This window comes from Eurypyga helias, unplaced genomic scaffold (assembly GCF_000690775.1).
Source record: "Eurypyga helias isolate BGI_N326 unplaced genomic scaffold, ASM69077v1 scaffold34751, whole genome shotgun sequence".
NCBI lineage: Eukaryota > Metazoa > Chordata > Aves > Eurypygiformes > Eurypygidae > Eurypyga > Eurypyga helias.
Genome location: NW_010229686.1, coordinates 1 through 1,888, shown reverse-complemented (window position 1 = coordinate 1,888; position 1,888 = coordinate 1). Strand labels below are relative to the sequence as shown.

At 40.7% G+C, this 1,888-nt stretch overlaps 1 protein-coding gene across 1 annotated transcript in view; it reads right to left on the bottom strand.

Annotated features, from left to right (window-relative positions):
• The window catches only part of CEP152 (centrosomal protein 152kDa), a gene marked incomplete at its 5' end in the record, with an annotated part of 21,322 nt that extends 20,971 nt beyond the window's left edge, over nt 1-351 (bottom strand). The window contains 1 exon segment of the mRNA XM_010160490.1: nt 250-351. Coding sequence (XP_010158792.1) covers nt 250-351 — 102 coding nt within the window.
• Between the last annotated feature and the right edge of the window lie 1,537 nt (nt 352-1,888).

The following is a 1,888-nucleotide window of genomic DNA, read 5'->3' as shown; positions in this document are numbered from 1 at the left end:
CAAGCAGCTTAACTATGTACTTATAATTTCAGAGCAAAAAACCAAACAAAAAAACCCCCACAAACCATCTTTTTGTTAAATTATATGGCACCTAGTTTGTTTCTCCTTGGGCACAAACCATGCTGCAAACTGCACTCTAGGTCCCCTTGTACTTGGCTTGCTTTTACACACCTCATCAGCTGAAATTTTGCTCTGTTCTCAAAAGTACAGCACAAATAACGAAAAAGAAAAATGGTGCCAAATGCCTTACTGCTCCTCAGTCTCATGAATGCTACAGTCCGAATAGCTGGAGAGCTGGTCTCCGCTGTCCTCCAGCATATCATGGGGGAGGTCTGTCAATAGCTGTTGCAACTAAAACAGAATAAACATTCATTATATGCTTTTCAAAAGAATGCATGCAAGTTCAACACAAAGAGACAGGAGAAATAGGCCACTTGCACAAAATCCTGGTTTTCTTCCTCCATCGTGAAGTTCACAATGCTGGAATTTATAGAGACTTACACCACAGAACACTTAATAGACCAGAGTACCAAGCTAATGACTGTTCTGGCAAACAACAGCTTTTGAGGAATGATTTGTAAATTAATCACACCAAGGTTTCTCTTCCCTAAACCCCAGGAAAGAGAGGTACTGGACATTCAAAACACACTTTCTGAAGACTGGATAACAACTTGCCAGCCAATGTTACTAGATGCAAGAAGTCACCACTGCAAGGATAAGTGGTCTGCTCATGAGTTCAGAGGAGCTACCAAGCAGCTGGACACAGAGAAAAATACCACCATTTCTAATTTAGGAAAAAGATAGCCGTGCCACAAAGGAAAACAAACAAAACCAACAACCACCCACACCAAAACACTCCTGAACTTACTTCTTGGAATGATTCCCTTATAGAATGTACCTCTTCTTCCAATTTTCAGAGAGGCTTTGATATCTGGCCACATATTGAGCTACTTAGCTTCTACAGGAAGATCTGAGCTACACACACTTTTTTTTTTTTTATTAGGCTACTTGAGAAGTAGAAAACATATTGAGTTGGTACATGCAGTTTCTGAACCCTAACCCTGTTTTTCTGCTCTCAAGGCATGCATTCATAAGAGCAGAAACATTAGATGTCCTGTGCTAAATAGCTTATTAGCTTTTCTTTGTTAAAAACACCCAAACCACCACACTAAAAAAAAAAAAAAGTTTATTTTGAAGATACCACGTTTTCTCCGATGGTACTCTAGATGCTCAGACCAAAGCTTAGGCGAGAAGTTAGTGACAACTTTTCTAAATGCCTACCAAAAGCTTGTACCTAGAAATTCACTAGTGGCATGAAGAAGTTTCCCTATAATCAAGACACAAATCTAAATTTATTATATCTCAGCTCCAGGAAGCAGGAAAGGCAGCATCATTTACTGAAATCCCCTTTCCTTTGCCCTGCTTGCAACCAAGGACATACTCGAGCACCATAGGTTTCACCGGTCTTGCGCTGCTTTGGAAATTTCAAGTCAAGAGAAAGCAGCACATACACAGCTCACAAGACATCATGAGAGTTCATATTTCAACTGAGCTCAACCTACCAGCATAGCTAGCACAGGACTCCAGATATGGGAAGGAGCTACCCAATTCTTCAGTGTTTTTCTACTCTCCTATCATGCAGATCTCCCCAGTTTGCAAGAAAAAAAAAACGCACTTGCTTTGCTGTGGCAGAAAACTTAAAACTAATGTAGAAAGTCTTAGATTACACCTCAACCAGGGAACTCAGCCTGTGGTTTTGCCTCCTTTTAGCAGGCTAAAAGTCACATGCCACTGAAATATCTGCAACATGCAGAGTTTGTGCCCCCCACCTTGCCCTAGTTCAAACATGCATGACCTACAAGGATTATCATAGAATGGTTAGGGTTGG